At 38.7% G+C, this 13,148-nt stretch overlaps 1 protein-coding gene across 1 annotated transcript in view; it reads right to left on the bottom strand.

The window, feature by feature from the left end:
* Window positions 1-13,143, bottom strand: part of LOC126090404 (formylglycine-generating enzyme) — a 123,037-nt gene extending 109,894 nt beyond the window's left edge. The window contains exon 1 of the mRNA XM_049906984.1: window positions 12,388-13,143. Coding sequence (XP_049762941.1) covers window positions 12,388-12,958 — 571 coding nt within the window. The 5' untranslated portion in view covers window positions 12,959-13,143. The remainder of the gene's footprint in view (window positions 1-12,387) is intronic.
* Window positions 13,144-13,148: the final 5 nt, after the last annotated feature.

The following is a 13,148-nucleotide window of genomic DNA, read 5'->3' on the forward strand; positions in this document are numbered from 1 at the left end:
GTTATGCTTTACGTCGGATCCGCCGAGAAGCGTTGGTATTGCTGGAAATTTGCTGAATATTCTTTCAATCTGTTTGAAAATTAAAATGAAAATTAAATTAAATTCGAAGCTATATTGTTTCTCTGCTCGTCTTTTTTTACGTCTCAGCTGCAGCTGCTCACATCACTGCAAGTTAGTTGGATGGCCTGTCCTGTCCCGTGCCAGCAAAGCCGTTGTCACGTGTTACAGCTCAGTCGATGTGCGCGTAACGCACAGCATAAAAGGGATTCCTATAATCGTACTTCACTCTTCTCGAAACAGCTTGGCTTCCGATTCACGTGAAAAGAAATCAAATTTGATTACGACATATATTTAGTGCAAATACTTCGTGTAATGTTTACATCAGGTTTATTCCTGCGATGAGCACAGTATAGCGGAAGAGGGTAATTATTGGAAACTTAGCGACCTCATAGCTGGCGAAATGCTGACGGATGGCGCGGACGATGTTAAGCCTAAACACCTTTTCTTTCTGATTGACTCAACAAAATCAACAACTTATTCGATACGTACCAGTCTGACTTTATTAAACAGCAGACAATACTTCAAAATCTACAGTGATTAACTATAACACGACATAGAGCCTGTCCGCGCGCAACCATACATCTCTCCAGGTGCCAAAGTAATTACCTGTGCAAAAAATCTTTGTGCCCACACCACACAGTTACAATTTGCTGCTGGTCCTGCTAAGAAATGAATCTTCTGCCATAAGCGCCTACATACTCTCAAAAGATACTCGAGTTCGGCACACTAACTCGTAATGTAGAAAAATCTTCTGCAGCCCGTGCTTGCACCAAGTCATACAATAAATAAATAAACAAAATGCGAACAAAGCGTTAGAGGTAGTTTTCATATATTATTTACTTCGCGATTGACGTGGCTAACATGACGACTGTCTAAGTTATTTGCGTGTGGGAACACACATTTGAGCAATTTAGTTCGAACATCGAACTTCCACGTGTGATGTGCGCAGACAGACCATTGCGTGTGACATGAACTTTACATAATCACCAAGCTATCATTTCGCCTGTTCTTGATTGTTTCAAAGTATGATACTGTCAGTTTCCATGTCTTACAAGTAATAATGAAACAGTTATACTCTCAGATAACGCGTTGAGTATTTGTTTTGATATTGTCAGCCTTGATATTCAAAATGAAACAGCTATTTTTTCCGATAACGCATTGAAGTGGCTCAACTGCTAGTTAAGCAACACACAGCAGTGTTATGAGATTACTTTTAAAAATGAAACAGCTAAATTTTTCGAGTAGCATGATGAAGTGGTTCGGTAGCTTACGTGAATAACATACATTATTGTTTTATACTATCAGCTCTGATTCATATTTTTAAGAATGAGGCAGCTAAATTCTTCAGAGTACGCTACGCGGTTTACGCATTATCGAAGCAGCCATCAAGAATCGTCTTACCCGTGGAACAGTAAAGTCATCTTTGAAGAGAATGCTTTCAAGACTACCACAGGGATCGGTACTACGAAAGTTCTGTTCATCCTGTATATCTATGATATCTCACTTATATTCCTCTATACACATCTTAATGTATATGATTTTCGGGTGTTTAGGCGCCAACTTACATTACAAAACATTTGCTACTGCGCATACTAACAGCAAACTAACCTCGGTCTCTGGGCGAGCAAATAATTGCAATGCAATAACAGGTAATTTCAATATTTCATACAAACCTGATTCGCCCTCATGAGCGCGAGTATTTTGTTCCCCCGCCCCAAAAGAGAGACAAGACAAGCTTTAGGGCCAAATTCCTTACACTCAAACAAGGAAAATATGTCTAGTAAACATGGCTCTGAAATGCATACCATAAGGGCTATTAACACCTGTTCATCTTCGCTGACTGGTTAATGACCCAAGAAGATTTCATCGATGAATATGTGATTGTTCACTTCTTCAGCGGGACAGATGACCTAGCAGTTTGGTCCCTTCCCACCTTCTTTTAAACCAACCAACAACTCCTCCGGTGTATACTGCTCGAGGGAGGGTGCAAGCTTTTTCACGAGAATAAAAGTTTAACGGTATCCCTTTGGGAAATGGCAGGAAGGGATGATAAGGAACACAATGTGCACTTAGTTTCTATGCCTGGAGGTCTCACTCAACAACTCGGAAATGCTACTAGGGCAGCCTTTCAGGGAACAGTGTGCAACCAACTGCAAACTGTGGCACACTTCGGTACCAATAATACCTGTCTTCTTGGCTCCAGTCATACTTGGATCACTCCATTGACAAGCAGAGATGGTTGAGAAGACCAGCCTTGCACTTTTCATGAAGCTCTCAATCGGCAGCATTGTTCTCACAGCAGACTGTGTCCCTGGTTCTGAGTTGAGTGGGAAGGCTTGAACCAGAGACTGTGAAGGTTCTGTCAGAAGCTAGGCTGAAACTTCTTGGGAAGTAGTAAGAAAGCTGGTTAACACCAGAAATTAACAGTAATGGTTTTTTTGGGAGGAGGAAGGGGGGTAGGGGGGGGGGATTACGGGTGTATCAGAAGGATAGCCCAAAGGGAAAACAAGGTGGTGTATTTGTTACAGAGTAACTCAAACCCATCAACATATACTTGTAAATTGAAGTTGCAAGGTTTATTATCAAGGTTGGGCACACACTTACAATTGTATCCTCGCTCATTCCCACGTGTAACCAAAAACTTTAAAGGAAACCTATGTTCAAGTTCCCAAATCATATTGCAGTCATCAGAGATGACTTAAAACACTGAACAACCTATTGGGATAGTTACAGTTTTGTTAGTGGTGGTTATGACAAAACATTACTAAATGCCTTCTCTGACAAGTGCCTAGAACAGATAGAGCAGAATCCCACACTTGATGAAAATATATTGAGTCTCTGGCCAACAACTAGGCCTGACTTCTACGACAATGTCAACACCGAAACTTGTATTTGTGCCTCTGAAGTAGTTGTGGTAGCAATTATCACCAAAGCACACAAGGAAATTAAAACAAGTTTAATTCAAACCTTCAGTAAAGTAGATGAAGAAGCAGTAGTGCCATATCTCAATGAGGAACTTTAAACTTTTAGCTCAGGGCAGAAGCATGTAGAGAAACAATGGCTAAAGTTTAAAGGAATAATTGATCGTGCACTGTGTAGACATGTGCCCCGCAGAACAGTTCTGTAAAGAAACTTCTAAAGAAATGGAGAGTACTGTGCAGTAGGTGTAAAACAAATCATATGGCTAGAGAGAGAATGAAATGTGTTTGGCTGCCAAGAGGGCAATTCATGAAGCCCTCAACAACTACAAGAGCAGAATATTGTTGAAAGATCTTTCACAAAACCAGAATGAAATTATGGTTGTATGCAAAGGCTGTTAGCGGTACCAAAATCAGTATCCAAACATTCATGGACGAGGCGAACTGAAATAGAAAACCCAGGAATGCTTAACTCTGTTTTCAAATTATCCTTTGCAAAGGAAAACCCAGGAGCAGTGCCTCAAATTAATTCCCGTACCACTGCAAATATGAATGACACAGATATTAGTGCCAGTGGCGCTGAGAAACAAGTGAAATCGTTAAAACTGAATGAGGTGCCAGGATCTGATGGGACCCCTATCAGATTTTCTACCAAATTTGTGGCCAAGTTAGCTCCTTTTTTAACCCTACTATGCCGAAGATTTCTCAAACAAAAAACTGTGCCCAATGGTTGGAAGAAAGCACAGGTCACATCCACCTACAAGAAGGGCAGCAAATGAAATCTACAGAACTACAGTCTAATATCCTTGACATCCAATTGTTGTAGAATCATAGAACATATTCTGAGCTCAAACATAATAAAACAACATCTTACACACCAAACAGCATGGATTCCAAGAACATCATTCCTGTGAAACCCAACTCGTGCTTTTCTCATATAACATCTACCTTAAGTAAAATTATATGGAGTATCAAGTGAGATTTGTGGCTGGATGGGGATTTCTTGGTGGAGATAACACAGCATGTTACCTTAGATCAGTGGCTCCCAACAAAATTTTCTCAAGGACCCCTCATGATTAGTACCTTGTCACATCACAGTATCAAGCACCTAAAAAAGCCAAATTAAGAGTCAGAAGTTAGCATTCGCTAAAGCTCTGCTCATGCATGAAGTGGCCAAAACAAAAAAAATCTGTTATCATACGAAGTATATTTAATATATTTTTTATTCTAATAGCATCTTGCGGACCCCTCTGGCATAGCTCGCGGACCCCTGTGGGTCCGTGGTCCACCTGTTGGGAACCACTGCCTTAGATGATGTTCCACAGAAGCGTGGTGGAACCCTTGCTGATCATGTTAGATATTAATGACCAGCTGACAATATTAATAGTAACTTCATACTTTTTGTAGATCAAAGTACCGTATGCAGGAAGCGGCACAAATATTTACTCACTCCTTGATAAGGTATCAAACACTGAAATCTTGCTCTGAATGTTCAGAAATGTAAAATTGTGCACTTCACAAAATGAAAAAATACATAATATCCAATGATTGTGATATCAATGAGTCCCAGGTGGAATCGGCCAACTCACACAAATACCTGGGTCTAACAAGTTGTAGGGATATGAAATGGAATAAACATAGTTTCAGTCATAGGTAAAGCAGGTCGCTGATTGTAGTTCATTGGTAGAATACTAGGGAAATGGAGATTGCTGACAAATCACTCATGCGACCCATCCTAGAATATTGCTCAAGTGTGTGGGACATGTACCAATAGCACTAAAAGGTGATATTGAATGGGTACAAAGAAGGGTAGCATGAATGGTCACAGGTTTGACTGACCCATGGGTGTGAGTCACAAGGATGCTGAAAGCTCTGAAGTGGCAGACACTTTAAGATAGATTCAAACTATCCCATGAAAACCTACTTGTAAAGTTTCTAGAATCAACTTTGAGTGATTATTCTAGAAATATATGTATTGCTCAAACAGGGATCAAGAAGACACGATTAGACTTATTACAGTGCACACACAGCCATTTAAACAATCATCCTTGCTGCATTCTATGCTAGAGTGCAACAAGAGAAACCCCCTAAGAACTGATTCAATGAGATATGCCCTAAGCCATTCACTTCACAGTTGTTAGCAGAGTATAGATTAGATGTACTTTTTGTTCCAACAGATCCACAGTGAAGAGATTCTCCAGGATGTAGAACATTCCAGAAAAACAAGAATACACAATACATATTTACAGAGAGAAATAAACACACTAATGTACCCTTCCACTGATCTCAAGTGAAATGGTCATTATGGGTGAAAACTTAAACACATTTTCATTTTGAAAGATAATAAATAACTTTTTACAAAACATGTAAATGTTCAGTACACCAAGGCGCATAGGATAATTCTTAGGCTATGTTGTCATTCATTAGATGTGGATGTATATGTTTAAGTATGCTTGCTATATAATGGCAACATAAAGACAGCATGCCATAGTACAGTTGTCTAACATGCTGAAATTAGCTATCAGTTTTAACAACAATAGCAGAAAGTTCTAGGACATGGAGAATGAATTCAACAACCAACCTAGGTGTTAGGCTGGAATACCACGTTGGTTAATAAACTGACTGACCTATACCATGAAAATTTAGAAATTGTGGAAAACCCAGTTTCAGTGTTTCCGAATGTGGCTAACAGATACTGGAAGAGTATCGTTTCAGTAGGATAACGACTAAGGATGGTACTTGACATTTTACTGATAATGATGTTCTTACAACATGTGATGGCTGCAGAGTACAGAGTGTATGAGACATATCGTTAAATTTCAAAGGACAAATTGTCATTTATGCTGAAGAGATATTCCATTTGATTAGCTAAATATCCTACAATTTTGTAGTGAGCTAGTGTGGGAGTGCTATGCAGCTAAGTTCGTGATTGTTGGAATAAGACCTCAGTGAAGAAGATGTAGGTAACTCACCTCCCCTCTCCCAGTTCTAACTTCAGTATCTCTCTGGGAAAACTTTAAATTATATTGACTTTACTTACAAGTAAAACTTTAGCTTAATGTTAAGTGGTAATGGTAATATTGGCCTCTACCAAGAATTTTCATTTAATTTATCTTCATGTCTCACTGAGGGATAGATTTAGTGCAAAAGCATGACCAAATCCTGATCTTAGTGCTGGGATGTAATAAGACAGCACAACTTCAATTGCACGCAAGAATTTGGAATCACTAATTCAATTCTAGTGGAGCCACTTACGTAATTAACTTTTGAAGATAAATGTCATATAGCACACACAGACAGCACAAAGTAAGTTTTACATCACCCTCATAATTTGTATAGCTAGCATTTTTTGATTAGAAAACTCTTTTTCAATATTCGTTTGATGAAAGGAAATTGTTGCATACTGCCACTTAAATGTAAGAGAGGTGGAAGTAAACCTGCACTCTCAGTGCACCGCAGCAGAGCGAGCTTTGAATCCAACTGTGAATGGGACAGTGACTTGTCTAGGTTGTCAGTACGGGACGTTTTCCACTGAAGTGGTGTACACCAGTGACACCATCCAAATATACAATCCTGATACTAAAACATGAAGGTCTGTCTCATCCTCAGTCAACAACACTAGTTGGTGTCTGCTACCTACAACTTATGACTCATATTTACCCTGAGGAGAATACAACAGAACTGTGCACTGACTTCTTGGAGGCAACTGGGATGGTTGTATTAATCTAGATAGTAGGCAACTGTCCTCACATGATCAATTTGACCTATATGTATCCATTACAAACATATGCACATATGCTGCTGCACCTGGTGCACAGAGAAAAGGAACACCTGGAAAGCAATCTAGATCAATAGAGTTTTCACTGATGGGTGCAGGCCCTATCTAAAACCTAATGGTGAGCACAGAAGAGTGTGAGCATCACCAATGCACATCTCAGGCAAGCAGTTCCACAGCTTCAACAGGAAGGGTCAGTTAGGTTTTAGGTTGTTATTGTGAACAGATGTCTGATGCCTGTCATCACTATCCAGGGAAGCCCATTCTCAAACTAAATGTTCCGCCAGGATGAATGAATAAACTGACTGGAATGGGAAGACCACCAGTCTCCAAGCGGTGAGTACACGTAATGAGGCACAGTGCCTAAAGAAGATGACTGGGTCACTTCTCTAAATATTGTGTATGAAAATGAAATCAACACCTTGGATGAACTCTTGAAATACACAATTAATTTTATTTAGCATCTGTCAGATAGTTGTTACAAGTTAGGTTTCCATATCCTCCAATCTTTAGATCATAATTTTTGTGTGACTAAATAAAGTGACTTGGAGAAGGTCAATGATGAGCCTTAGTGTGCTGATTTCTACACTATTTCGTCAACAGAGCCACTTATTGCTGCAGAAGGTTTCATTTCCTTCAACATAATATGGTATACTTCTCAACTGTAAATGTCTCATGAGGCTTACAGGAAAACCACAGTGATGTGTTCCAAGAGGGTGTTTTGTGCTTTCCCAGTGATTATACCGTAAACTGAAGCATTCCTTTCATTTGTGCCTCGGAGTTTCTGTAGCACTGTGTGGATTCACATTTTTGGCCGCACCTAAAATCTTTGCACTCTTGCTGATTAATCACTTGTGGGCAAATTATGCAATCTACTGCTTCACAGATCTCATTGGAAATGTTTACTGGCACCTTCCAATTAATACTCCGTAGTGCTACAGATGAAAAATCAGTCTGAATGATGGTTGCCAGCATCACTCTCATCCATGAAGCGGGGTTAAACTTCTCATCACTCCAATGTCAATAATTAAAAGCCCTGCAGCGATTCAACTACTTACAGAAAAATTTTTAGATCCGCCACTCGAATGGAAAATATACACTACTAACAGTTCACACACTGCCTCCAATTAGCTCCTAACAACTTTCACCAATAAAATATCCTCACACAGAAACAGAAATACCATTCAAAGACAACAGGGGAAAAGTCGCACAAAGATACCACACTTAAATTTCCATTGAAACGTATATAATTTATTTGCTTTGAGTAACCCTTGCAAAGTCTCATTGACTGACCACCACCTCTAAGTAGGTAATGGCTTCATGCCATGCTATGAAGCCTCTTCCCAGTATATAAATCTATGTTCATTAAATCACAGCACTTGTCAAACAAAACAGGAAAGCACCTAAGCTGAATTTCATTTCCATGCATGGGAAACCAGTTTGAACACTGTGTAGGCTTTTTTACGCTAGAAAAGTAGCCATGCTGATCATAAAAGATCAATTCTGGACCTCCAAAGCAATAACCACTTTAACACACAAACTCTGTGCCAGAGGCCCCACAAGGGCTGCCGGCTGACTGTCCAAACTCCAAACCGCTCCATGAAATTAGCCAACATTTAGGATTTTCAGCCACACAGAATTAGGAGCACAGTGTATGCATTTTCATTGTACATTTCCTACTGCCACTTACAACACTTATGCAAGGTGCAACTGCCTTCCAAGACATTCACAAGTTTCTCTGAAATTGGTGTTGAAATATACAGATCATAACTGGGAAATCATTAAACCTCAAACTGGCCTCCTATGCCCAGACCACTACATGTTTTGGATGATTATGGAATGACCAACCTATCAACATGTGGCTAAACAGAAACCCCTTTCTCAAGATATTGTAATATGACCCTGTAGCACATCAATAGCCACAGAACAAGCACACAGGGACGGCTATGAAATGATATGCTACGAAGTGTGAAGATTACAGTTTTATTAATATTGAAAACAATCACAATGATGATTATCAGAATTCCACTGCACAAGACCTAACTGCTTCAATACTACTTAAGTTTTCATTTCAGTTACAGATTCACATTTCACATTCACAATAATAAATTCATATACAAGACATATTGTTACAACAAAAACTTATTGTCTAATATTTTCTGTCATGCTTTGGGTATGAAACTATTGCATTATATAGATGACAAAACCAGTAAACATTCATTATACATTTTTTTGTTACTGTACAAAGTTAAAAAAGTTATATGGCTTTGTTAAATGTGAGGTCTGGAAGTATAAGTTCAGCCATTAACTGGAAAGTTCACACACCTTTCCTTCACAAGAAGTGAATTTGCATCTGAAATATAGGTAACAGTTGGGTGAACACAGAGCATAGTGTTGTGTTTGTGCTGTTGATGACAATAGAGAGAAATGGGTGATGGAATCGCAGAATTTGTAATCAATCTGTCATTAAAAGAGAAGTAATTAGTAACAAGATAGGAGGGAATCTGATATTGTGCACAATGAAGGAATCTGATATTGCGCACAATGAAGCATAGAACTGACACGCAACAAAAGTAAAAAGCAGTCCTATGCAGCAGAACACTGTTTGACCACAATGCAATTGCATTCCAAAATGTTTTGAAACACAGATGAAACAAACATGAGTAAGCTTTTATGACATTCTGGGAAACAGGCAGCTTTAGTATTCAAAATGTGTAACTGTTTTTTTGCTATAGAGTACAAAACTATTGCACATCGCCTAAGATAAAAGTGTCAAACTGGACTCTGTAGCTGTATTATGGTGAAAACCAGTAGATAAAGGTGCGCCTTGTCAAGTATGGCGTTGTAGCATGGCCATGCAAAAGCAAAGATCAGTCAAACACGAATGTCAACTGGGAAACTTCACTGTCCCAAGGGGAAAAGGTGGGGAGGGGGAGGAGAGGGAGAACATTGATATGTACCAAATAATAGTGTCATCAGAGCAGAGTAAGAAACAGTGATAAGTTCTCAGTGCGAGAAATGCACAATCTTATGGCCAATACAGAAAGGTATTTTGTGCTGATGTGCTTTAACAATTAAATGCAGAAAAACACATGAAAATATGTAAATCACAATGTAACATACTTAAAATCACTGATTATATAGATGACCGACACATGAAATAAGTTCAAAGTTAAATTTATAGTTTGTGATAATGTAAGTGAGTAAGGGCATCAATGTAGATTACATTTACAGCAAACTTAAGCAAGCGAAGTCAAATGAAGTATGGAACAGTGCTTCGGTTCATTAGTGTATTTTCATTCTCCTCATTGAAGTCTCTGTAAGTTGACCTGTGGCACATTGTGTACTAGTCCAAGCCATTCTCAACTTTATTGCACTTTCAGCTCTAGTAAAATTCACCAAAAGGGGCACCATTATGTGTCTTCCAACAAGGAAATTGTGAATTAGAGCATGAAAATGTTCAGGAAACATTTATTTTCTGTAAAGTAAAGGATAAACATAGAATTTCAGGATTCAAATGCCTTATTCCAAAAAGCCAGTGCCCTTTGCTCTTCTAAACTCACGAATAGCAAACAGTTTTCTCTTTACTAAAGTCACTTACGTCAATGGATGTACATAAAGAAAACTAAAGTGTTTGTCTACAGTTCCACAGTAACGACATAAATTTGTAAGTACAAAGTTGGTCAATATGATCTTTTCAATGCATTATCAATTTTTTGATTTTTTTACTGGTTTCTTTTTTGACATCAACTACCTATAAAAATGTTTTTCATTCACCGTATGGCAACAAACACATATTATTGAAGCCTATGCCTAAAAGTGTATGCCATGTCAATGTTGAAAGTTCTTACATCAACATTAAATGGGATAAAATATTTATTTGTCTGTATAACTGGTCATGTTTGTATAAAACATAAATCACTTGTCCCAAAAAATATTGATTTTCTGTCAGGATTCAGTCTGTATTATTCTACCAATGTATTTCATCCGTTTCCAATAGTGAAGAAACATTTCATATTTTGAAATTATTTCTGAATATAATGTCTCACCTGAAGCACTCAGCTGAAGACATACAGATCTACTAAATTTGTAGGTACGAGATGTCTGAACAGCCATGAGCACATGGAAGCTTGATCACACGATTCCTTACAATGGTAACTGAAACAGGGTGGAATGCTGCTAGAAAATATATGGTAATTACAGTCAAAAATGTTATCTGCGGGAGAAGCGACAGTAAATAACTATACAGATCCCCTTCTCATTTCATTTATTCATCAAATACAATGCAATACGACCTGGATATAGTCTATGGACCTGAAAATAGGAAGAAGGCCAATAAAAATAGGCCAGCAACATAGCTATACATGGACTGTGGATTAAATGAGCAATATTATTTCTGAGGAAAGTAAGGGAGCAGATGGAACAACAAAGAAGGAAAAAGTCTGGATTCTGGGTCTAATGAAATTGCACAGCTTCTCTCTGTATATTGTTTATTTCTTCCACTAACCCAACTTCACACACAGGCAATTAGTCTTAAGAATCAGTCAATTAGAGTTAAAGTCACTGCTATTTGAATGAATTATATTTCTTTAAGATTCTTCCAAGGAATTATGCCTTCCATAAGAGATTATTCCGCGACCATAAGCACTATCTTACATTGAGATTTATGTGGTTGCTCCATCTTAAAATAGTTTTGGGCTTCTATGTTAGACTTTTTACTTTCTTACTGATCCGAATGATTGATTAGATATGTTGTAGTCAAATGATATTGCGTGTTTTGACTTATTTACACACAACAGCTATTATCAAGCCGCTACAATCTTTTAGTATTTGCAACAGAGTAATGATCATCTACAAGACACCCTCCATTTCATTATAATTGCTGAATCTATATTACATACATCATTATCAGTAATAGTACCCAACAGGGCTGATCGAAGCGTTCCATAAGGCATAAGGCTTTGTTAATTCACAGTCAAAGTGTCAACTTTCAACTTTACCTAGACATTTGGTTACACTACAGATCAGTATGTCATCACAACCTACATTCAAAAAAGTAAGAGAAACACAAAACAAGTATCGTCAACATTCAGTTCTCTTTCTGTTTCCTCACATGTGACATGAATTGGCAAGTTACTAATAGGAGATTTGAGAAAATCTGCCGAAGCCTCCCAAATGCCACATATGTGGACGTACCATCTACAGAGAGAAGTCATTTTACCAGGCATGGGCTTCACAGGAATAAACTCGGAAAGTCATTCATTACTCGAGAAATCCTTAATGCAGTGAAGGCAGTTAAGGACAAGCATAGCATGACCATACCACTTTTACCACCAAACACAGCAACTGAAAATTTCCAACAAGAAAATGAAACTGAATCACTGACAACAGATCCAGCACTAGAATCTCCACTTTCCTCAAAAGCAGCTGAAATAAATGATTCAACTAGGGCAGAAGTTTCCAAAGCAGCTTCAGCAGAAGGAGCTACATACTGCGCAACTAAGCAGGCCATAGTGAAGCTGAAGAGAGAGAGAGAGAGAGAGAGAGAGAGAGAGAGAGAGAGAGAGATAGATAGAGAGATGTAGCGCGAAGTTGTATCCACATATCTGATACATAAAATTTAGTAAAACGTACCTCTTATATCCGAATCTGGACCTTCAGGGTGGCGCCAATTGCAGCCCTTCACTGGGAGCCACCAAGGTGCAGCAGCGACTGCCTGTGTTATTTTTGATTTTGTATCTTCACTCAGTAATGACTCAAATACAAAGGAGTCACCGAAAGATTCCGCTTCTGTCTTGTGCCCTGTGCTATTAACAAACAATTCAAACTCTGCATTACTAACTTCGTGAACATCCATGAAAAAATCATCGATCTTCACTTCCCTAGCTGGGCCTTCTCCGTCGGCTACAAACAGTGGCTTATTAGTACCCATGGTAAAACTTCCACCTTTAATAAATACCATATTATTTGTTCTGGGGTATGGTGACTGCACATTCGACGCTGCGAAATATTTCTCTCTTGCATTCGTTTCAGATGCATCCAAGCTATTGTCAGACCTTTCCAAATTCTTAATTGTCTTTCTGTCAGCTGATCCGCAACCGCAACTTCCAGTGTCAGTATCCTTCTGTACATCTATTTCACTTTCACATAACTGGATGAGATGGAAAGACAAAACTAACACGAACATCACCCATTTAAGAAACATTACTGCCGTATTAATTAAGAAATATCGACTAACAAACGCTGATAAGTACGAAACACGCAAGGCTCAAGCCGAGTAAGTTCAAATTCCCCGGGTTCTTAATTGTAGCAAACTCAATTATTCAGTACTTCACGTCCGTCACTCCCCCCAGCCAACCTTGTTTGTGTCTGTGCCAGCAGGGAACTACAGGTAG

The sequence above is a fragment of the Schistocerca cancellata genome, chromosome 1, assembly GCF_023864275.1.
Source record: "Schistocerca cancellata isolate TAMUIC-IGC-003103 chromosome 1, iqSchCanc2.1, whole genome shotgun sequence".
NCBI classification, from domain to species: domain Eukaryota; kingdom Metazoa; phylum Arthropoda; class Insecta; order Orthoptera; family Acrididae; genus Schistocerca; species Schistocerca cancellata.